General features: G+C 34.5%; 1 protein-coding gene across 5 annotated transcripts in view; it reads right to left on the bottom strand.

Annotated features, from left to right (window-relative positions):
• LOC114053676 (myb-related protein A) overlaps nt 1-23071 on the bottom strand; it is a 61701-nt gene that overhangs the window by 27171 nt on the left and 11459 nt on the right. For all 5 annotated transcript variants that reach the window (XM_027876787.1, XM_027876785.1, XM_027876789.1 and 2 more), the window contains exons 2-6: nt 21632-21737; nt 21061-21132; nt 16977-17069; nt 11829-12049; nt 2425-2602 (exon numbers count right to left, since the gene is read on the bottom strand). In XM_027876787.1, coding sequence (XP_027732588.1) covers nt 2425-2602; nt 11829-12049; nt 16977-17069; nt 21061-21132; nt 21632-21737 — 670 coding nt within the window. The remainder of the gene's footprint in view (nt 1-2424; nt 2603-11828; nt 12050-16976; nt 17070-21060; nt 21133-21631; nt 21738-23071) is intronic.

The raw sequence follows: 23071 nt of genomic DNA on the forward strand, positions 1-23071 counted from the left end.
AGACCTGAGGTCAGTCTTTAGCCCAAACCCACAAATTTCACCTTTACAAAAATTCACGTTATCCCTCCGCCAGAAATTTTGAAAAGCCCCCATTCTGGGTAGGTGGGAATCCCGCTACAACCTAGCACTCCAAAAAGCAATAGGGCTGAATGTGCTCATATTACTTAGCAGAAGAGGTCAGGCTCAAGATATGAGGACTGGAAGCAAGGCTTCACCCCATTCCATTCCCAACAAAGACAAAAATGAAATAAAGATTTTTTTTTAATTTAAAAAGGAGTGTTTGTCTGAATGCTCGAAGAAGATTAACAGAAATAGTTACTATAGACACTCTGATAACACACTAAATGAGGCCTCTTTTATTTCCCTTACAGCTTCTCTAATCATTGCGGAATTCCTGGAGAATCTAGTTTACAACAAGAGAAAAGGTATAGGGATTTTTTTTTAGTTGTCTTATCTAGATTCCATAGGAATTTAAATATGAATTCCTCCTTACTTTTCCATGGGTTAACCCAAATGACAATTTGCCATAGTACTCCATATGAAGTTTCAAATGCCCCTATTTTTTTTTCAAATAGATTATTAAAAAATTTAAAATCCACAAACTCTTGTCCCCAAATTATTGTTGCAAAAATTATCCATGTCTTTTCTCTTAAATTCGACTACTTTCTCTAACAGCTTAGCACGGTACCTGGAATATACAAAGTGCTTAATAAGTACTTTATTATTTAATAAGTGCTTATTGTAATTGAGGAATAAGATATATCAACTTAAACCTAATTGAGGGACAGGATATATTAGTTTAAATCTAGTTAAGGGATAGGTATGTCAGTTTAAATCTAACAGGGATTATATCAATTTATACTGATAAAAAAGGACTTGAATGGAAAATAAATTCCAGTATCTATGAAGTGTCTATGAGCAAGGTACTATACATAAAATATAAATAGGTAGTGTTAAACTTAAATGGCTGAACTACTAATAAATTATTACTTATGTGCTTTATTCCAAATATTTGTGATTTCATCAGTATAGATATCACCTTCACTGGCTTAGATTGCAACTTCTTTATATCTTTAGATTAAGTAGTTTTATAAATTGCTCTAGTAGTACTAGTCCAGGCTAGACAACCCCTGCCCCCCAAAAAAGTAATTACCTAATGGATAACCTGTTGGTAGCATGATCTTCCACACTTAGATAAGCTAGTGCATATATGAAGGTGAACTGGAAGCCTTTCCTGCCTGGTAGTACCTATCTGAGCTTTTGCTCAACTGGCTTTGGTCCAGGAACCCAGAGTTACTTCCATATTATTTTAAGTAGGATTTCAACAGATATCTATCTTTATTTTTACAAACTATTTTTATAACTATCTTTATCTTTATAAACTAAAATATCCTTCCCTCCCCCAACTTCTCTTTCATAAATTATGGCTAAAAACTTTATTTCTACTTAAAGGAATAAAAATATAAATCCAACAAAATACAATAACTCAAACTACCACTGATATTTTATTTTTCAGAAGGTGATATTCCAGTTCTAGACTTCATCTATTTTATGTCATATGGATTAACAGATAGCAAGGAAAGATTATATACTGAAAAAATTATATTCTAAAATTTTAAAGGTAGGACATTAGATATGATTTAATTCATACCTCCCCTCTTTACAAGTGCAGAAACTGAAGCCCAGAGATTTATTTACCAAATGCTACAAAGCTAATTACTGACAAAGTACTCTACTATATAAGTAGTATATTATTGCAGTTATGGTTTAAGAGGCTTAAGGGACTTTTTCTCCAGTTTCTTGAACTGTCTCAGTATATATATGAACCAGTTTAAAAAAAAAAGACTAGTTAAATTCAGTCAAACAACCAGTTATGTGGTGGGGAAACAAGATTTAATTTAGTCAAGAAATCAATTGTTGACTAATTTAAACTGATTGGCATTCCCAACCCTTGCCAGATAATGGTATTGGTAAAATCTGACATTTAGAGTTAAGGTGAGATGCAGTTAGGACTAAATACAAATACAGTATATGTAGACTACAAAAAAATTGCCTACCACTTACCCACCAAACACAGACCAAGTGAATTACAATATTAGAATATGTATATGCCAAATTCTTTAACCAGATAAGATCAAAACTATAAGTAATGGGGCAAACTGAATGTAATATTTGTCCATGAGAAAAACATACTACAAATAAAAATATGCACTAATATCTAGCTAAGGTTATCACCCATAGTAGTTGTCTCTTTTATAACTTTCTTAATTTTTCCCCCAGTTTGGGAATTTAAATATCTATTTTCTTTTTGCCATTATTAAATAATATTGGAATTGCAATATTGGCCAGTAATATTAAGAAAACAAATGTTTTACTATATAGCAACTAAAGCATTTAAAAAATAAAGATATTAAAAATATGTGCCTGAACAGGTATGTAAAACTGATTCTGGGTTTGCAAATGGTCCATAGTCGCACAAGGTTTGTGTTGAAGTTTTGATGAAGCAGATCGTTCTGATTTGATTCCATCTTGTAAGTAGCCCTCCTGTTCCACTTTTCTTCGCATAGTAGAATTCCAATGATTTTTAATAGAATTATCAGTCCTAAGAAGTGATAGTGCACAGTTAAAAACAGAAAAAATAAGAGTGGAACAGGATTTTAAGAATTTTAAACTTCAGACATTACACAAATTACACAAAAAACTTAACTTTTTACAATTGTTGATATTAAATGTTTTATTAAAAAGGTCAAACCAGAACTCTAGAGGAAAATACATACATATTTCAAGTTTAAGATTATGCTAACAAAGTGATCACAGTGGTTAGAGCACCGGCTATGGAATCAGGAGGACCTGAGTTCAAACCCGGTCTCAGACACTTCTTAGCTGTGTGACCCTGGGTAAGTTATTTAACCCCAAATGCCTCAAAAAAAAAAAATTATACTGACAAGTTAAAAGGACACAAAAATATATTGTACAGTGAAAAAAAAAACCTAACACACTGTAATAATTAATCTATTATCTAGAAATAAAAATTAAGAAGAGAATTCTTCATCATTTATTTAAACGTGAATTATAAAACTAAAATATGCTGCATAAACAAGAGGTAAATTTATGTGGTCAAAACAAAAAATATGCACATTAATATTTGCAATATACCAACTGAGCAATATTGTGCCAATTATAAACACCTGATATATATCATTACTTGTTGTTGAAAGTGAAATAATAATAATTATTATAGCTAACACTTATATAGTGCTTACTATGTGCCAGGCACTGTGCTTATAAGTACTTTACAATTGTTATCTCATGAGATCCTCAGGAGGTAGGAGGAAATCTATGGCAAACAGAGGTTAAATGACTTACCCAGGGTCCCACAGCTATGTTGTGTCTGAGGCTAAACTAACTCCAGGCTCAGCCCTCTATTCACTGTTATTACCTAGCTGCCCTGATGATGAGATCACCTTCATCTAACACAGAAATGAAGCCCTCTAAAAATTTTAAATGTATTTATCGTCTCACAAAACAGTGAAAATAGTAGTAAGAAGAACATGTGCCTGCAAAAAAGTCTTGGTCCAGCTGAACCAGATTAAATGGAGAGCACTGCTAAAGAAACTGGAAGGAAAGAAACACAGACTGGAACAGATAGGCATTTTGAAGAACATTTATTCTCATCAACAACAGGAAAAACACCAAAGTTATACTCTCTAAGGATTTTCAAAAACCTACATATCGGACTATATTATGTGAGGTGGTAATGACGCTTAAGAGAATAAAGTCATGAAGAGATTTTGACAAGGCTCTTATCAAGTCCATAGAGAAAAAGCCATGCTGTATGCAACACAATTTTTAAAAGTACTTAAGGATAACTTCCAAGATATTTCAACAAAATAAAATAAAGGCAAGTCTTAAAAGGGAATACAGATCTGTATATCAGAGGTGTTTGCCCCAGTCATGAGTAATGTTATGCATAAGATTCTAATACGGCGAGTTTTTCCAAATGCCCTGATTCTCTAATGAGATAATACTAATTGCATCAAATTCTGAAACATCATAAAAACATTCTTATAGAATATATTATGACACAAAATACATTGACATTGGTCTAATCACCAACTCTGGAAAAAACCAAAGTGGATGAAAAACCACATACCATTCAGAAAATGATAGGTAGCTAGGATGCCAGCCCATCAAATTAGTCCATCAAAAGATATTTTGGATATATTACAGATGGATAATAAGCTAGGTTTAAAATCAAGCTGGAAGAGGAGATGAGAGGAGACTGCATTTGGCAAACTGCATTGCTTTCAATGATCTCAAACTGCCCCTGCAAAAGTCCATCTAGCTCTTTAATACAAATATTTTTCCAGGAATATTACATAGCTACAAATCCTAGGACACCACAATCTCTTAAGATTTTAAATAATTCAAAGGAAAATAAACAGATGCAGAGGAGTTATAAACCAGCATGTTACCAAAAGCATTTTGTATGCAAAAAAGGGGAACAGGATATTGCTGAAGCTAAGAATGACCAGAAAAAGATATGAGATAGTCAAACAATGAGAATTAGAGACAACAGATGGATAAGTCAACCAGGACTTTGGTAGCCTAAAGACACAAAAAGATCAAGAAGGCGGTGCCCAAAATGCAGGGCACAACCTTTTTGGAGGATTCATAAGACAAGAATTACATAGGAAAAGAAGGAAGGTAGAAGCAGTGAACTACATCTGTAGTGGAATAATACAATGATACCTTGAACGATTTGTGATTTTATCAAAGACTATTTAAAGTTTTCATTGCCACAAGAATTTTTCAAGTTTCGAAAAAAAAGTTTTACTACCACTTTTGTTTTATTATACTGGAAAGAAGCTGAAAGGTTCCAATTTTGTATCCCTTCACTACTCAAGAGGAATTATTTATTGGAGGAAAACAAAATGGCAGGAAATACAAAAGACTAGATCAAAGACTTTACAATTCTTATCCAAATTTTTAAAAATAAACTTAAGTTAGAGATAGCAAGGCAAGATTGCAAATGTCAAAAAATGATAAATATTAATTTTCTCATCTGAAGTAAAAGATATAATAGATCATAGATCAATTTACAATCAACTAACAAGTATTTATGAAGCACCTACTACAATTTGTGCCAGGTGCTGGGGATACAATTAGAAATAATTCTTACTTTCAACCATGAGAAAAAATGTCAAAGAAACAAAGATCATAGTAAGAAAAGATACTGGTTTTGTACACTAAGGCTCCAGGAGAAAAATGTAGAAAAATTCCCTTTTTTTCCAATATATAGTTTTTATTGCACATTCATTAAATAAATATTTATTGATCATTAACACATACAAGACATTACAGAATATTCAAGTCTAAGGTTTGAAGTGCTATTTGTATTTCTTCCAAAAGAAAGCAACATTTATGTACATATGAAGTACAAAATGGCCTCCACCATTAGAGAAGCTACAAGACTTTCCAACTTGTCTGGGAAGAGAAATATTCTTTGATCCAGAAGAAAAAGAAAGGAAAAAACACCTGCTCCTACATAAGGTCTTAATGGTGATAGGCAACTCTATTTAATAATGGACATATGTAAAACCGAAGCAAGCAACTGGAAGGTATCCTGTTTTAGAACCTAGGGCAGGCCTACAAAACCTGTGGCCCGTGGTCCATTTACAGTCTGCCTGCCCTTTGCGACACGCCACAGGATTTCCTCTACGTACAAAGAATGTTTTCCTCCATATTTTTCACAGACTGCCTGAAGTCCTTTGGTATACTGCAAGCGGCCCACGGACCACAAGTTGTGCAGGCCTGTCCTGGGGTATATTTGAAATAGAGACCCTCCTGAAACTTACCAAACTGTAAGACTATATCTTCTGGTGATTCACATGTAAATGAATAAAAAGAGTTTAAAAAAACAAACATGGAAGACTCTAAGGATTTTGAAGACCCAGGAAGCAAACTGAAGGATACAGGAACAGAATTGGCATTTTCATAATTGCTGACAGCTGACAGTACAGAAAGGAAGCTATGAAAAGCAAATGGCTAGGAAAACAGTGCTAGAAAACTGCATTCAACTTTCTGGACTATGGTACAAGACCCACGAACGATGGGCTACTGGCCAAAGAGAGTATATCTAATGGCAACTAGGAAAAATAGGAGACTGGATGATCTCATCAAGATTGCTTTAAAATGAAAAGGACACCGTTGTTTAGCCAGATACTACAGAAGTCAGTAGATCTGCCACAAGAGGGCATAGGAAAAAGACTATTTGGAGGTCCCCAGAAATTCACAGGGCACAATATACCCAGAGAGAGAGAAATATACAAATGTTCAGGAAAAGTATTTACAACAAAGTGAGCTAGAGAACTTAACCCAAGTAGGTAAACAAGGCATCACTATGCAATGAATAACTAGAACATGCATGTTATACTTTATGCATGTTATATGCATGTTATATTTATCCTAACAACCTAAACAAAAATTTTACCCTAAAAAAGAATAATTCAATACTTCTAGGATCCATAATTTCATTGGATTGAGTATTACCCTCTACTGACACAGGTTACAGCCCAATCCTGCTATGACTTGAAAACTTCATCACCCACAGTCAACCTAGTATTGAACTTCTGACGACTTAGCTAGTTTGGTCATCAGGGATCAGACACACAATTCATTGGGTCATGAGCCAGTCTTCCTAGTTTGGTAAGGCTTACCCAAGTTTATAGGTATAGCATTTAGGAACCCAGAGTCACCCTCAAACCAGTGAGGCATCAAAGTAGGACCTATTGAAGGCTCAAAAATAATAAAAAAGAGACAATATAGAATCATTACACAACAAGATGTTCCTGTTTAGAAATGCATAAACATGGGGAAGGAAATACAGTGGAGAACATTTGAGTGCAGATAAAATAAAAGAGAAATAGAAATGATATGATGGGAGTATTACCACCCAAAAAGCTACAGGAAATGAATGAGAATTACTTTCCTGATGTGGATAACAAAACTAGCAGATAGGACATGGTTGTGTTGGGGAATTCTAGTTATTCATACAACTGCTGGATGTATCTATTAAAAGTTTAGAACGCTTGAAAGATACATGATTTAGATTTGCCACTAATATAACCTATCAATAAAGAAAGTTAAAAGGCTACCTGCTGAGTGGGACTTGATTTTGAACAATAAAGAGGAACTTATCAAGGTAGTGGAAATTAAGAGAATCTGGGGAACTTAATATTCATCATAGATAATGATAAAGGCATTTGTGTGGCATAATCAGAAATGTGCTTGAAGGGAAAAAAAGATTTCAAAATATTTAGATACAAATCTTGTAAGATCTGATGGTCTATGATTCCAAAAGGGATCTCACTTCAAGTGAGATGAGAAGTTCTATAAAATGAAACTCTAATAATAATTACAAATTACTTCAATGAGAAAGTAAAGGTTAAGGAGTCTAAAAACACTGAAGGACTTGTAGAGGGGAATTGCTTGATTTGTTTGTATTTCTAAATGAACACTGAGAGAAAGGAAATGGAACCGAGAATGCATAAATGAGAATGAGAATTGAAGACTGGTCCCATAAAGTTAAATGCCATGAACAATAGAAAATGTTTGTTCAGCTAAGTAGAGGTTAAAAGTAAGATTAAAGAAGGGACAGAGCCCCTGCTTAAGTGGACAGGATGATGACAAAGAGAAGTAAAACTAATCAAATTTTATTTTGCTTCTGTTTCCTCTACCAAGGAGAATAATATACAGCCTGGAAAGGACAGTACAAAAATGGTTAATATGGAATTGAAACACAATATAATTAAGAAATAGAAGAAAGCAAGCTTAGCTACCTAAATGAGTTCCAGTCACCTGACTTGGGCAAACTCCATTGTTTTTCAGTCATGTCCAACTCTTCATGACCCCGTGGACCTCTGTCCATGAGGTTTTCTTGGCAAATATACTGAAATGGTTTGCCATTTCCTTCTCCAATGGCAAACAGAGGCTAAGTGACTTGCCCAAGTTCACACAGCCAGGAAGTTTCTGAGGCTGAATGTGAACTCTGGTCTTCCTGATTTCAAGCCCAGCATTCCATCCACTGTACCACATAGCTGCCCTATGCAAACTACATATCAGGGTACTAAAAGTACTTGAGAACTGGGATTGCAGAACCACTTTTGTTAATCTCCAAGCTACTGTGGAAGACAAAAGAAGTGCTGCAGGATTGGAGATTAACAAGCATTATGTCTATTTTCATAAAACAATTGAGAAGGTGGTAAACTATAGCCTGGTGAACATGATACTGATTCTTGGGAAAATACTAGAAGATTGTTACAGCGATGGTTCAGAAACACTGAGAGCAAGTATTTCTATCCCTTTACTAGGATAGAATGCTATACCGAGGGCCATGAGGTGTTCAGTTGTTTTTCAGTCGTGTTCGACTCTTTGTGACCCCATTTGGGATTTTCTTGGCAACTGGAGTGGCCTGTCATTTCCTTCTTCAGTTCATTTTACGGATGAGGAAACTGAAACAAACAGGGTTAAGTGACTTGCCCAGGATCACACAGTCACTAAGTATCTCAGGTCAGATTTGAAGTCAGGAAGACGAATCTTCCTGACTCCAGGCCTGGCACTAGCCTTTGCACCACCTCGCTGCCATGAGGACCTAGGGTCAAATCCTGAATCAGAAACTTACTAGGTATATAATCCTGGGCCAATGACCACCTCTCGAAGCCTTAGTTTCTTTATCTGTAAAATGGAGATAACAAAATTCCGCTAGTACTTATCTCACAGAGTTTTGAAAGACTTAAATAAAATAACATGAGTTAGGTAATGGGCAAACCTTAAAATGCTATACAAATGTTAGTAATATTGTTATTCAGAACTAGTTGAATGACTAGACCCAAAGAATGGCGATTTGTCAGTCAACGTCAACCTGGAGAAAAGTCCACTGGAATGCCACAATCATTGGTCCTGTTCAATGTTTTTACCAATGGTTTAAACAAAGGTGTAAATAGCTTGTTCAACAGAACACACAGACAGTACAATGCTGGGAAGGATGGCTAACAAAATGGATGTCAGATTCAAGGGCCAGAATGATTCCGACAGGCTGGAAGGATAGGCAGAAACTAATAAGATGAAACCTATTAGGGATATAAATAGATAAAGACCTATGTAGAACTAGATTTAGATCTCTATCATTTCATATCTATATTGATATGTAATACTTGAGTTCAACTGTAAAACCACAGGATGAGGAAGGATATGATTAGAAAGTAGTTCATATGAAAAAGTCTTTAATAGATACTCCATTTATTTTTAGGCAATTGGGGTTAAGTGACTTGCCCAGGGTCACACAGCTAGTGTCAAGTGTTTGGTCTGAGGCCAGATTTGAACTCAGGTCCTCCTGACCTCAGGACTGGTGCTCTATCCATTGCACCACCTAGCTGCTCCAACACTCCATTTTTCAAAAGGATTGACAAAAACAGGAAAATGATAAATGTTGGAGAAAACGTGGGAAAATTGGAACACTAATGCATTGTTGGTGGAGTTGTAAAATGATCCAACCATTTTGGAGAGCAATTTGGAATTATGCCCAAAGGGCTATAAAAATGTGCATACCCTTTGACTCAGCAATAGCACTTCTAGGGCTATATCCCAAAGAGATCACACAAATGGGAAAAGGGCCTATATGTACAAAAATATTCATAGCAGCTCTTTTTGTGGTGGCAAAGAAGTGGAAATTGAGAGGATGCCCATCAATTGGGGAATGGCTGAGCAAGTTGTGGTATATGAATGTGATGGAATACTATTGTGCTATAAGAAATGATGAATAGGTTGACTTCAGAAAAACCTGGAAAGACTAGTATGGTCTGATGCTGAGTGAAGCAAGCAGAACCAAGAGAACGTTGTACACAATAACAGCCATGTTGTGTGATGACTAATATTGATAAACTTAACCCTTCCTGGCAATACAAGGATATAAGACATCTCCAGAGGCCTTGTGATGGAAAATGCTATCCACATCCAAAGAAAGAACTATGGAAGTCGAATTACTATTTTTTTTCTCTTCTGTTGAGTTTTGTTTCCTCTTTCTGATGGTTCCTCCTATTGGTTTTAATTTCTACTTACAACATCACTAATGTGAAAATATGTTTAATATGACTGTAAATGTATAGCCTATATCAGATTGTGTGCCGTCTTGGGGAGGGTGGTAGGGAGGAAGGGGGAGAAAAATTTTAAACTCAAAAGCATATGGAAGTGATTACTGATAAATCAAAGTAAATTAAAAAAAAAAAAAGGAATTGACAAGCTAGAACATGTCCAGACATAGTTGAGTGGTGAAGGGGCTCAAAAACATGCAACAGGAATACCAGTTGAAGGTACTAGAGAAAGTAGAGAATATTACATTTAGAGGGGCACATCATAGTAATCTTTAAATATCATAAGGGTTATCATATAGAAGGATTACTCTTGGATCAGGAAAAAAGAACTAGAATCTTCGAGTGGAAATTACTGTGAGGCAGATTTCAACTTAAGACGTGAAAAAAACTTCCTAATAATTAGCAGTATTAAAAAACTGAATGGGCCAAGGCGGGCTGGATAACCAATAGTCATTGCTGTAGGCAAGTATCATGTCTCATGAAGGTAATAAGACTAGATGACCTCTGAGTTCTTTTCCAGCTCAATGGCTCCACAAAATGTGTGTAAGGCAGAGTTCACAGCGGAATAAAGTACGGCATTAGAAGATGTGAATTCTCATTCTGGCTTTGATAATCACTTAACCTCTTGAAGCCATGGTTTCCTCATCCATCAAAAAGGAATGATATATACCTGCCTACTCCCTTTCTAAGATTACAGTGAGGATCAAATGAGATAATGTATGAGAAAGTACTTTTAAAACTATAAAATGTTATACAAATCTAATATATCTAAATGTTTAGACCAAAGCAACTACTTCTGATATAAATTCCTCCCCCCCATAATTTTATATTTCTATAATAAGTCTCAAATGAAATTATTATTAGAAAAATCTGAAAAGTTTCAACCTACTGAGCTATCTATTTGAATCAAGGGCAAATTAGTACAAAGACAATTTCTTTTAAGCCACACACACACACACACACACACACACACACATGTGGAGCCTTTACTGCTTTTTGTTTTAGCCAGTCTACTGCTAGTCACAGAACTAATACTGTCATAATAAAAGCTGGAATCTTTTGTAGAAGAACTATATCTAATATTTGAATTCTTTCCAGTTCCCATTGAGCCTATTCTTGTCTAACAAGTATCTGCTTAATACTGATTTGTAACCAGATAAGAAGAAAAATAACATCTACTTTTAAGAAAATCAGGCTTATATTCCTACACTCTGAAGACAAGTACTTTTATTACAAAAAAAAAAAAACATAATTGCTATTTAATTGATTATAAAGTTACTTATTTGAAAATTATAAAGCAAAAAAAGCATTAAAATTAAAAACCCTAAAAGGTTGCTTACTTTAAAAAAAAAGTTTAATTTTAGATTAAGATGCATAGAAAGCTTTGAAGATGTTTACTATTTAATTTTTCCTCTAAGTTTGCTTTGCCTTATAAATATTACGACAGGGGCAGCTAGGTGGCGAAGTGGATAGAGCTCTAGCCTTGGAGTCAGGAGGACCTGAGTTCAAATCTGGTCTCAGTCACTTCAAACTTACTAGCTGTGTGACCCTGGGCAAGTCACTTAACCCTGATTGCCTCACCAAAAAAGCTAAATAAATAAATAAATAAAATTATGACGAATCTTAATAAAGATCATGTTTCATTACAGGAAAAAAAATATACATTTATATAAGCACCTTCCAGGAAGTAGTTTGGCAATTTCAGCCCAACGATTTCCCAACCGTTTATGTGCTTCATAGATTATTCTGTCCTCTTCTTCTGTCCAGGAAGACTTCTTTACTTCAGGATTCAGATGGTTATGCCACCTCTCTCTGCACTGTTTCCCTATTCTTCCTTTTAAATGTTTTGCAATCAAAGACCAGCGCTTTGGGCCATATTTCTGAACTAATTCAATAACCTGAAAAAAAAGGAATATGTTTTAAAGTAGAAACAAAAAAATATTTATTCAAGTTTGAATAATATCATTAAAAATTTAATTCGCAATTTAAAAGCACAACTGTAACCGGCCCAACAACTGTGGAGAAGCGTACTTCTTCAGATTTTCTAAGTTCATATCTTTGGGCTCAAACTTATCTAAGACTATATACACTAATGAAAATATAATTAACACAAGTACTTATAGATGTTCATTGACTAGAGAATGCTTAATCAAACTGTGATACATGAATGTAATGGAATATTTCCATAATGTTTTTTCAAAAACATGAAGAATTCACAAGACCATAGGAAAACATATGAACTTAAGTAGAATGAAGTAATAAGCACAGGAAAACAATAAGAAAAAAAACTGAACAATGTGTAATTATAAAAACAAAAGATATCAAAATATTAAAATAACATTAGCTCTTTAGAAGCTAAATCGATTTTTCTAAACTAACTCACTATAACAATAGCAGTGATATCAGAATATGCATTTTATTTTTCAATCCCTTTCTTTAAAAAAAAACTCATTTTCACTAAGATGATTAACAAATCACTTTCAGAGATCTAAAGTAAATCCTTAGTTTTCTCCTCTTCAACTAGTAAAAAAATGTTAATCAATAATCAGTTAGATAAGCACTGAAAATGAAAAATTAACATAACTTTGTCTATATCCATAACCAGCTAAACCTTTATAATGGTGAAGTTATTAGAGTCAGCTTCTCCTCCTTCCCCACCCTCCCACCCCCAAATTCTCACTGGGAATATAGTAGTGAGGGGAAAACACTTCTCTCAATAGTTTGTAATATCATTAAATGCTTGCCCACAAAGTCTTTCTCTGAAACCATTTAGCCGCATTGTTCACAACAATATATTGATACATATCTATCCTTAACCTACAAAATACAAAATATTATTGGCAATTAGAAGATGTAATGTGCACTTAAGAGTCTATACTAGTGCTTCTCAAACTGGACTGTGAAGTTCTACATAATTATCTAGTGGTATTAGAAAACATCACTAATCAGGAAAGGCTACACCAATGCTCTCCTTCAAAATGTGCCCCATTCCTCTCTCATCACTTTACTAGAATTATATTATCACATTATTCCCCATATGGCTCTCTCCATAATATCCCTAATCTCCTGAACCAAATAAAGGAAAGATGAGACTATCATTTTCTACTTCTTCACAATTTAAATATCTGACACACATTCTGAAATAAAAGCACAAAAAATGAAAGTGCTTTATAGGACAGCTGCAATCTAGCCTAAATCAAAGTGGCATCAGGAGATTAAACTGACTCTGTGGGCTACCCTGGGGATTTGGTGTGAGGCATTCCTCTATCCTCTCTCTCTCAGGGGAGATAGAGATTGAGGCCTTAGAAACAGGGAAACATGAGTTCAGATCCTGCCTCTGACACATACTAGCTGTGTAATCATGGACAAGTCACTTAACCTCTCTGAACTAGCCTCCTCATCTGTAAAATAAGAAAATAACACCCACAGCACCTACACCTGACTCAAATGAGGTAATATATACAAAGTACCTTGTAAATATTAAAACACTACATTAAAGCACTAGGCATATGTGTGTGTGTGTGTGTATGTATACACACACACACACACACACATATCAGTTACACAGAAAAAAGTGAACAGGATTTAAAGTCAGGCAAAGGTAGGTTTGAATTCTGCTTTGCCACTTACTAGCTGTGCAACCACAAAAAAGTCACTTCCCTATGCCTCAGTTTCCTCATCTGTAAAATGGAGATAACACTACCTATCTCAAAAGTTTGTTATGAAAAGATACAACCTTGTAAACCTTGAAATATTAATATCAGTTATTTTTATTTTCCCTCTAGCTAGAGAGGACCCTCTTCCTTTGAATTAACATAGTGCTTTGGACCTCTTTTTTTTTTTTTTTAAGGCAATTGGGGTTAAGTGACTTGCCCAGGGTCACACAGCTAGTAAGTGTCAGGTGTTTGGTCTGAGGCTGGATTTGAACTCAGGTCCTCCTGACTTCAGAGCTGGTGCTCTATCCACTGCACCACCTAGCTGCCCCTTGGACTTCTTATTGCACTTAAGTATTTTACCCAGTTTTATAGTGTTTTGTGTAAAATTCTTATTTACCGTACTTCACGAAGGTAGAGCCTATTTCTTATTCTCCTTTGTGTCCTCCATAATGCCAAACCATGGTGCTTTGTACATAGAGGGCACTCAAATATTTGTTGAAATGAGAAAAGGAAGAAAGAGATCCAGAAGTAGATTTAAAATAGACAAAAGGACAGAACACTAGTACAGAAAGGCTACAAATTATACTACCATCATTATTACAATTTTGGGGACCTTTGCTCATTGTGATTCCCATTATCCATTATTTAATTCTAGAGAACTGTGTTTCTTCGCTAACATAGTTTAATCTAAAGTGCCCTTTCTTCATTACATAAAAGAGTGCTATTCACTTCTAGGGCTATATCCCAAAGAGATCACACAAATGGGAAAAGGGCCTGTTATGTACAAAAATATTCACAGCAGCTCTTTTTGTGGTGGCAAAGATTTTGAAATTGAGAGGATGCCCATCAATTGGGGAATGGCTGAGCAAGTTGTGGTATATGAATGTGATGGAATACTACTGCGCTATAAGAAATGATGAACAGGCTGACTTCAGAAAAACCTGGGAAGACTAGTATGGTCTGATGCTGAGTGAAGCAAGCAGAACCAAGAGAACGTTGTACACAGTAACAGCCACGTTGTGTGATGACTAATATTGATAAACTTAACCCTTCCTGGCAATACAAGGATATAAGACATCTCCAGAGGCCTTGTGATGGAAAATGCTACCCACACCCAAGCAAAGAACTATGGAAGCCGAATTGTTACTTTTTTTCTCTTCTGTTGAGTTTTGTTTCCTCTTTCTGATGGTTCCTCCTATTGGTTTTAATTTCTACTTACAACATCACTAATGTGAAAATATGTTTAATATGAATGTAAATGTATAGCCTATATCAGATTGTACGCTGTCTTGGGGAGGGTGGTGGGGAGGAAGGGGGAGAAAAATTTTAAATTCAAAAGCATATGGAAGTGATTATTGATAAATCAAAAAAAATTTTAAAAGGGTGCTATTATTGTAATAATCCATTAATTTTCATACATTTTCATCTTAAGGATAAAAGGAACAAAATTTTGTTGTGAACAATGCCTACTATAATTAAAAAGCACTTACACATATAGATTTAAAAGCAGAAGTAGGTGTTGTTTTATACATTAGATTAATTCCTGAACAGTTTGTAAAGTGAATATTTATATATCAAATCATACTTTTCCCAATGATTTCCATTATAGTTTGAGATGCATTTCAAGATAAGCGTATACAGTATAAAATAAAACAATAAAAAAAATCACATTCAAGGATCCTGAGGATAACTTCAAAGAGTATACGTTTGTCAATATACATTTAACTTTCCTATACAACTTTTAGAAGAAATCAATGAAATGAAAACTCAATCCACATGATGACTACATACTTGCTAATTCAAAGAATTTAATAGAACTCTCCAAGTTAGAAAAACCAAATGAAAAAAAAATTTAATATAACTCAAGTAAAACAGACAGAATGTGTTTCACTCTGAAAAGAAATTTAAAAATACCTATTGATACAGAGAGGCAACATGGTAAAGCAAAAAGAACATTAGACTTGGAACCAGACATTCTGGTCACTCTGGGCAAAGTCATAACCTTTTGGAGTATCACTTTCCTTGTGTGTAAAATGGGAACAAATAATACTTCTATTCTCTGCTTGATAGTTAATTACATCTTTTGAAACTCTTCCATATAGTATCCTAACTGTGGTTGAAGATTAAGAAGGAAAATGTCTATGTTGATGGAAACCTCCTCTCAACTGAATAATAAAGGTGGCAAGTCCCAAACTGCAATGGAGGAGATAGAAGAGCCTAACCCATTTTCAGGTTAACTAGACCCAACATTGCCCACAGATCTTTCTTCTGTGCTCTGAGCTATTTTACTCCCACCATGGAACATGGTACACAGGCCACTGAACAATCACTGTGTATTAATTCTTACTCCTGTTTATGTAGCTTTAAGTGATGGAGTAAATTCTAATATTTTAGAGAGTTCATATAACATAATAAGGCCCACGAAATGTATTTAATATTCTGACAGGAATAGACATGGTGTTCTCATTTTATTTAGGTCAAAAACTGCACATCAGTCAAATATTTACTATCTACATGTGCAAGGCATTCACTTTGGGAAATATGCCTATTTCTCTAGGAAGGTAATTACCAAACTAGGTTCCCTATCTACCTTGTGTGTCTGCAATCAAATTGCTGATGGTAGCCCTCCCTTAGTTTCTTTTGTACCAGATTAAACTTTCAATCCAACACTGTATGCCCCTAGTAATCTCCTTTTAGGTTCTCTTCCACTCTAATTCTCTAATCTGACCAAAGGCTCTCTGGGTTCAAGATTTCTGCTTAGTTTATCATTTTGTTGTATGGAGTTTCTTTTCTTTTCTTTTCTTTTTTTAAATGACTGACACAATCAAAGAACTGCAAATGAGACTGAAAAAGGGTGAATGAGAATTAAAAATTGATTCCTCACCACCACATATTATGAAAAAAAAAAGAGGTCATATAATTAAGTATGTATATTTAGTTACCCTCTATTCAGTGAGATACAATATGAAATCTACATTTCAAAAGAACTAACAGTGACTGATACATAGTATATACTAATATCTTAATTTGATGCTTACAGGGAGACTAAGACATAAAATCAAAATAAACTGATATTTTGCATTACAAGACTACAAACAGCAAGAAGAAAAACAAGATCTGATACCTACTATTTTTTCATCAGAGAAAATTAAAAACATGAATTTATTACCCTCTGATCTTCTTCTTTAGTCCAAGGACCTTTGATTAATTCTGGGTTTAAAACTTTCTGCCATCGATGCTGACACTGAAAATCAGACCGGTTCTGAAACACAGTTTTAAAATTATTAAGCTATGAAATACTTTCCTTCCCACAATGATATTCCCCTAAACCTGAAGGGAAACCTAATCACAGAAGTCCCACAACTTGAAAAACTAAACTTTCATATTTTTTACCATTCTTATATCGATATTTTATTTTCATACACATAAACACGCACACACAATATACATATATATGCACAACCCCCCACATATATTTATGTGTGTGCTTGTATATAAGTATGTGTATGTATATGTACATATAAATGAGAACATAGTTTACATGCTTAAATATTTATTCTCTCCATCCCACAGACTTCATCTATGAAATAAAAACAAATTTTGAGTGAAGATGAAGTATATATGGCCATCTCCCTATTGATTCTGCCCTGAAAGCAATAGGACAAAACTAAAGGTGACTGTCACAGAGGCCTGGGTACCAGATAAGGCAAAATTACAATGCACAAGCATGTATATTTCAACCCAATGTGGGCAAAAGATGAGGTGAACCAAAGGACAGCAACAGAGAAAGGAGACAAGAATGGAATGTGGTTACGGTAGTCCTGACCCCGGTAAATGTGAATACATGTTCACATTCAGCGACAGGCTAGGATAATACTTCATTTCCAGGTATTTTTCTTTGTAAAATGCAAATAAATGTTTTTTAATCACAGCTTTAAGTATATCTTGAAACAATGTAGGTAAAGTCTCAATTCTAAAATTCGGACCAACATAAGGAATCTTATCAAAATGAAATGTGCTCCTATAATATAGAAAATACAATTTCTCAAAATAAATCAATCCGGTGAGAAAATAAAGTAGCAAACTACATACATCAATAAGAAAATGAATAACTTGCTCAGTTAAAAAATGGCAACATTATAACACATATCCTTCAGCTTTTACTATAGTTTTTAACTGTATTAAACTTTTGTCTACCATCTCTCAAAAACTTGTGCTTAATATTTATGAAGAGGAAGTGATTTTTTAAAAGATTCCAAGATAACTTTTCATAATTAAAGGGTTTTAGATTCAATCAAATGAATAAAAAGTAATACATTAGTTCAAATCTACTATAGTTCTTGATCTCAAACAAGAACCAAAAAAAAAAAAAAAGGAATGGGCTTAAATCACAGCGGGTGAAATTTAGATTAGATACAAAAAAAATTTTCCAATAGAAAGGAATTTTAGACTAAATTATACCAAAAAAGGTAGGAAAAGGAGGAAATATTTAGGTATATAGTTTTCTGCCTCTCCAATTTAAGAGTACTTGTCATAAAAACAAAGAAATGTATGCAGCTTGGAATTCAATAAACACTAGTTGAATTTTTTAAAATGTACTACTGTAAGATATAGTTCTACTTTTTGATTAATTTCAAGAGATCTGACTTTCACTAACCTCAAAATACTCAAGAGCTTGCTTCCTTCATAGTAAAATAAGACATTGCCATAGTTTTAGTAACTATTAGTACCTAAACGCAGGGAACCTAGATGGCTCAGTAGAGAGAGTACCAGGCTTGGAGTCAGGAAGACTCATTTTCCTGAGTTCAAATCTGTGTGACCTTGGGCAAATCATTTAACCCTATTTGCCTCAGTTTCCTCATCTGTAAAACAAGCTGGAGAAGGAAATGGCAAACCACTCTGACATCACTCTAATATCAAGAAAACCCCAATAGGGTCACAAAGAGTTGTTCACAATTGAAAAACGACTGAACAACAACACAGTACCTAAATGTACTGTAATCTTAAAAAAAAAAATTAGAGTAGGAATCAGAAAAAATTAGGTTCTAGTCCTATCACAGTGACATGGAGTAAATCACATTTATCTCTGTGCTTCTGCCATACATAAACTGGAAAAAATATACACTTTTCCCTGCTATACAGGGATATTCTGAGGATCTATATGTTACCAAGATAAATTTAAAACAAATAAGATATATGTGGAATTGCTTTAAAATTTTTATGACCTACATTTTCACTTAATAAATGTTTGTTGAAAAAAAAGATAAATGTCTGTTGAACTGAAAATAATACTTTTAATGTACCTTCCTTAATCATCAAGTACTTAGAATATAACAGAGTCAGGAAGTGAATAAAGAAGCCTCTGGACAAAGAAATTAGAAGGTACAAAATGTATACCTCATGCTTTTTCATTCTTACTTTGCATATAATCCTAACAAACTCAGTGGTCAAATTTTCCCAACTCACAGTAGTTTGGAAGTGCAAATGTGCCAGTGGGCCTCATGAACCACATAATATTTTGATTCAAATTGAACTACCTCCAATTTCTGTATACCAAAGTTGATTCATTTCATTCCATCAATTACTACAAAACAACTCAGTTTTATTATTTCTAAAATATGTTCGTGTAGTAATTGTGATTATCCTATTTTTACTTAAATATTTTACAATATTTGGAAAAATCAAAACCTATATGCTACATTATGTATTCTATGCCACATTGACTTGAATTTGACAGAAATTTTTTCATTGTTTTTCATGATTTACCTCCAAATTAGCAAAGCTAATCTAATTTTTGCAAATACTGACCACAACTTAAAATAATAAAAAAAACCTACTACTTAAAAATCTTAAGACTTAGTTGAAATAAAATTCTTACTAGTTCTCCTGGTTTATTACTAGCTTTCAAAATTTCTCAGCAATTGAAACTTATTTATCAAGCTAAAATTTCCTCCTACTGCCTACAGTGTCATAATGATGAAAGGATAATAATAATACTCTCAATACATATAGCATAGCTGCAGTGAAAAATGTAATTAAATTCTAAATTGCATCATTTTTTTAAAAAGCCAACTTAATTGAACTAGCATTTATTAAGCACTCAATATATGCACCATACTGTGGTAGGTGCTGAGAATAGAAAGACAAATCGTAAAAACAGTCCTTGCCCTCAAGAGCTTTACATTCTACTTTGGTAGGAGGGAGGGAAGGCAATGAGGAAAACAACACTTACACAGATGAGTAAAAAAAAAGATAATTCAAGCAGGGAGAGAACACTAACACTTAAAAGAATCAGGGGAGCTTTCCCATAGAAGAGAACACCTAATTTAAGCTTCGGAGGAAACTAAGCAATTTGATGAGAAGGCAGTGAGAAAGGAGTACATTCAAGTATGGGAGAAAGTTGATACAAAGCGAGAGAACACCAAGTTGTGATAAGCAATAATAGATCTAGTTTGGCTGGAAAAGAATGCATGAAATAGAATAGCCTAAATCTAGAAAGAAAGGCTAGAGTCAGATTTTGTGAAGGGCTTTAGGTACCAAACTGAGGACTTTGTATTTTACTCTCAGAGTCACTGAAGATTGTCAAGTAGGAAAATGACATAGATCCCTGATTCAGGAAGATGATTTTGGCAGCAATGTGGAGGAAGGAAGAGAGGAGAGGCTAAAAGCAGAAAGACCAATTAGGAGGCAAATGTAACAATCCAAGTGAAAGGTACTTTGGGCCTGATAGAATAGCCCTGTTGAGTGGGCAAAAGAGGAGAGACTTAAAAGACGTTTAGAATAAGCAAGACTTAGGAGCTAACTGGACATAAAGGGTAAGGGAGAGTGAAGAGTCTGAAGTGGTGAACCTGAGTGATTGAAAGGAAGGTCGCAACCCTCAAAAAAGTGAAGTTTTGCAGAGTAAGAGGTTTAAGAAGGAAAGATGTTGAGTTCAATTTTGGACATGCTGAGTTTAAGATATCCAGGAGGCAGGTGATGATGCAGGACTACAGTTCAGGAGAGATGTTAAGTTTAAATGTATACACTTGGCAGTCATCTTCATAGAGAATCATAATTTTCAGCTCCTGGGATAACCTGCACTTAGGTAAGTAACTAATATGTCATTTTTAAGACATTAACAACCTTTGATAGTAGAAATTCTTCAAGAAAAGTGATCAATCTCAACTATTTATTTGCTTTAATGGTTTTTTAAACCTATAAACTTAACATATGCCTTATGACACCAAACAATTTAACATAAACATTTCACTTACTTGAAGGTGACTAGCAATGAGAGTCCAATCATCTGTTCCATGTTGTTCTACCAATTTCTTTAGCTTGTCATCCTAAGAAATGAATACAAATTAGAATTCAACAAATTCAAGATTGAGAACAGATACCTCATATCAGTCACATTATTGCTGGTGGTTATATTTGGAAAAACAGGATCCAGACCAACACAACTGTACTCTCTGATGATTTGATCCTGATATCAGTCTGCTGCTATTCCTGTAGTCACTTAAGGCAAGAGAAGTATGCATACTAGGTGGCCATGCCATTGCTTTTAGGGTGTGCTTTTTTTTTCTTTTTCTTTTTTTTGCAAGGCAATCAGGGTTAAGTGACTTGCCCGGGTCACATAGCTAGTGAATATCATGTATCTGGGGCCACATTTGAACTCAGGTCCTCCTCATTTCAGGGCTGGTGCTCTATCTACTGCGCCACATAGCTGCCCCTTAGGGTGTGTTTTTTAAAAGCATCTTCCTCATACATAAAGCACAGAGCAATAAACACAAGTGCAAAATACAGTCTTTCCCCATTCTAGATAGAATTCCTGTCAAACATTACCTCATCCCTTGTCCATTTTACTCTGTTCCAGAGCTTCTTCAGTCCTTTTTGCTGTGGTACTTCATAATCATGATCAGCATATTGAAGGTCATCATCTTCATCCTCACTATTAAGTAATACAATTCAAGAGATCAAGTTTTAATTATAAATTTATAAAGTCAAAGGGCCTAGTTAAATATATAGTTGCCCTTCTTATTCAAAAGAAGGGGACATAGTAAGGTATCTATATATTGTTGCCCTTCTTATTCAAAAGAAGATTTTTTTTTAAGGCAATTGGGGTTAAGTGACTTGCCCAGAGTCACATAGCTAGCAAGTGTCAAGTGTTTGGTCTGAGGCCGCATTTGAACTCAGGTCCTCCTGACTTCAGGGCCGGTGCTCCATTCACTGCGCCACCTAGCTGCCCCCTCAAAAGAAGATATTGATTGTTATTGCTACCTATGTGTGCACAAGCAAACCCTTAAATTAACATTTCTTTTCACAACCTTCATCCTTTCTTTGCTGTGAAATGCAGCTACTTGCAGCTCTCATTCAGGCTTAATTTCCTCTCTCTCTCTCTCTTTTTTTTTAAACATTTACTGAGTAAGAGAAAGTTACAAAAATTAAATTAGTCTTTATGTACTACGAGAAGACAAGAAGAGGTACAAACAACCTTATAAAAGTGGCATTACCATTGTTTGAAAAAAGAACCAGTGACCCACTTATAACTATTGAAAAACTATTCTTTACCTCTAGGGGTATGGGAGGGGGAAAGAATAGATATCTGAAAAATGTGATTTAAAAGAGACAGGAATCTACCCTACATAAATATACTTCTTTAATTCTACCCAAATTTCCTCCATTAGAATGTAAAGTCCTTGAGTGCAGGAACTGTCTTTTTGCTTATATTTTGTATTCCCAGCGCTTAACCCAGTGTCTGGTGCATAGTAAACACTTAATAAATGACTGTTGACTAACTGGCCAGGGCTATTTTTTGGTGATTTATTTTTTCCAAAATTAACAAGAATTTTTTTCTCCCTCTCAACTCCCCTCATAATTAGAAAGAAAAAAGCAAAACAAAACCCTTGTAACAAATACATATAATCAAGCAAAATAAATTCCAACACTGGCCAAGTCCAAAAATATATGTCCCATGCTGTATCTTCAGTCCATCCCCTATTAGGAGGAGGTCATTGTGCTTTCCTCTTTGTCCCCTGGAATTGTGGCTTGTCATAGTTGATCAGAATGCTTAAATCTTTTAAAATTACATGTCCTTACGTTATTGTTGTGTAAATTGTTCCTCTGCTTTTGCTCATTTCATTCTACATCAGCTAATATAAATCTTCCTAGGTTTCTATGAAACCATCTCTGTCATTATTTCTTATGTGCAATAATAACATTCCACTACATTCATCTACTATAATGTATTCAACCATTCCCTAGTTGTGAACACCTAGTTTCCAA

Source organism: Vombatus ursinus, unplaced genomic scaffold (genome assembly GCF_900497805.2).
Source record: "Vombatus ursinus unplaced genomic scaffold, bare-nosed wombat genome assembly UNPS02014812.1, whole genome shotgun sequence".
NCBI classification, from domain to species: Eukaryota; Metazoa; Chordata; class Mammalia; order Diprotodontia; family Vombatidae; genus Vombatus; species Vombatus ursinus.